The sequence below is a fragment of the Alligator sinensis genome, unplaced genomic scaffold, assembly GCF_000455745.1.
Source record: "Alligator sinensis unplaced genomic scaffold, ASM45574v1 scaffold1165_1, whole genome shotgun sequence".
Taxonomy (NCBI): Eukaryota; Metazoa; Chordata; order Crocodylia; family Alligatoridae; genus Alligator; species Alligator sinensis.
The window spans coordinates 876320-877818 of NW_005842477.1; the positions used below are offsets into that span (position 1 = coordinate 876320).

The 1499-nt window shown below is 68.4% G+C and overlaps 1 protein-coding gene across 1 annotated transcript in view; it reads left to right on the forward strand.

The window, feature by feature from the left end:
* Positions 1-1493, forward strand: part of RAB13 (RAB13, member RAS oncogene family) — a 3216-nt gene extending 1723 nt beyond the window's left edge. Inside the window, 6 exon segments of the mRNA XM_025212677.1 lie at positions 1-36; positions 222-299; positions 397-486; positions 669-734; positions 992-1042; positions 1317-1493. The exon segment at positions 1-36 is cut by the window's left edge and continues 27 nt beyond it. Coding sequence (XP_025068462.1) covers positions 1-36; positions 222-299; positions 397-486; positions 669-734; positions 992-1042; positions 1317-1391 — 396 coding nt within the window. The 3' untranslated portion in view covers positions 1392-1493.
* Positions 1494-1499: the final 6 nt, after the last annotated feature.

Below are 1499 nucleotides of genomic sequence, written 5' to 3' on the forward strand. Positions count from 1 at the left end.
AAAACCATCACCACAGCCTATTACCGAGGAGCCATGGTAGAGAGCTTGGTGGGGCAGGGGGTGCAGCTGGAGCTGGACAGGGGGTGGGGCAGGGAGTGCAGTTCCTTCCAGGCTCCTCCTTGGAGGGAAGGGGAGACCCTGTTCTAGCTCCTACTGCTCCGGGAGCACTGGGCTCCACCGCTGATGAGGGTCTGGCCCTGCTAAGAGCACATGTGTTGCAGGGGATCATTCTCGTCTACGACATCACAGATGAGAAGTCCTTTGAGAACATCCAGAACTGGATGAAGAGCATCAGGGAGGTGGGTGTGGGGCACTGGAGCACAGGTTGAGGGCTGGGGGTGCTGGCAGGATGTGGGGCCCAGGGGAAGCACTCACTGCTGGCTCTACTCTGCCCAGAATGCCTCGGCAGGCGTGGAGCGCCTGCTGCTGGGGAACAAGTGCGACATGGACGGCAAGCGCAAGGTGCAGCGGGACCATGCAGAGAAGGTAGGGCCAGGGAGGGGAGTGCAGGGGGCCGGCGCCAGAGCCCCAGGACTAGGACCAGCTCCGTGGGTGGGTCGCGTCTCCGCCGCCTGGGGCTCGGGGCTGCTGGATTCGGTCACGTCCCTGCCAGCTGCCCCAGGCGGGGGTGCGGGGCGCTGCCTCACTGGGTCCCTCTCTCACGGCAGCTGGCCAAGGAGCACGGGATCCGGTTCTTTGAGACCAGCGCCAAGTCCAGCCTGAATGTGGAGGAGGTGAGTGGAGCAGGGCAGGGCTCAGCCCTGTGGGCTCTCCACATGGCGCAGGGGAGGGGACCTTAGGCCAGCGCCTGCTCCACACTGGCCCAGACAGGGCTAGAAGTGAGGTGCTGAGGCCCTGGGGGCAACCCGGCTCCTGCCCCCTGGGCTGTCCCTGGGCCGGGCCAGGGGCGCTGAGGACTCGGCTCCCCCGCCCCCTGCCCTGTGTCCTGCTGATGCCAGGCAGCCCCTGACAGCTCCTCTCCCCGCCTCAGGCTTTCACCACGCTGGCCCGGGACATCCTACTGAAGTCCACCAAGAAAGCGGTGAGTACGGGGACGGGGACAGGCCCAGGGCAGCTTCGCTCAGGGGCACCGCAGAGGTGCAGGGGCCCGGCCCAGGGCACGGGCCTCCAGCCCCCCACAGCCGCGCAGGGCCCAGTGGACCGGGGCTGGGACACAGGCTCACGAGCAGGCGCTGGTGCCAGGCAGAGCCCCTCCAGCCTGCCCCATAGCACGACCCCAGGCCCGGCTCTGCCCCTCCTGCCGAGGACAGGCAGGGCCGGCGGCAGCGGCCTCTCTCCGCCTCTTGTGCTTCCAGGGCGCGAGCAGCAAGGGGCACCTGGACCTAGCAACCACGCAGAAGAAGAGTGGCAGCAGATGCTCTGTGGCCTAGCACCCGCCACCACCTGGAGTCCCAATCCCGAGACCGCAGCCCTGTGCCACCCCCGCCCCCTCCTGCCGCTCCGGGACCGCGCGGGCCGCACCCCGGAGCCGCCGGGCT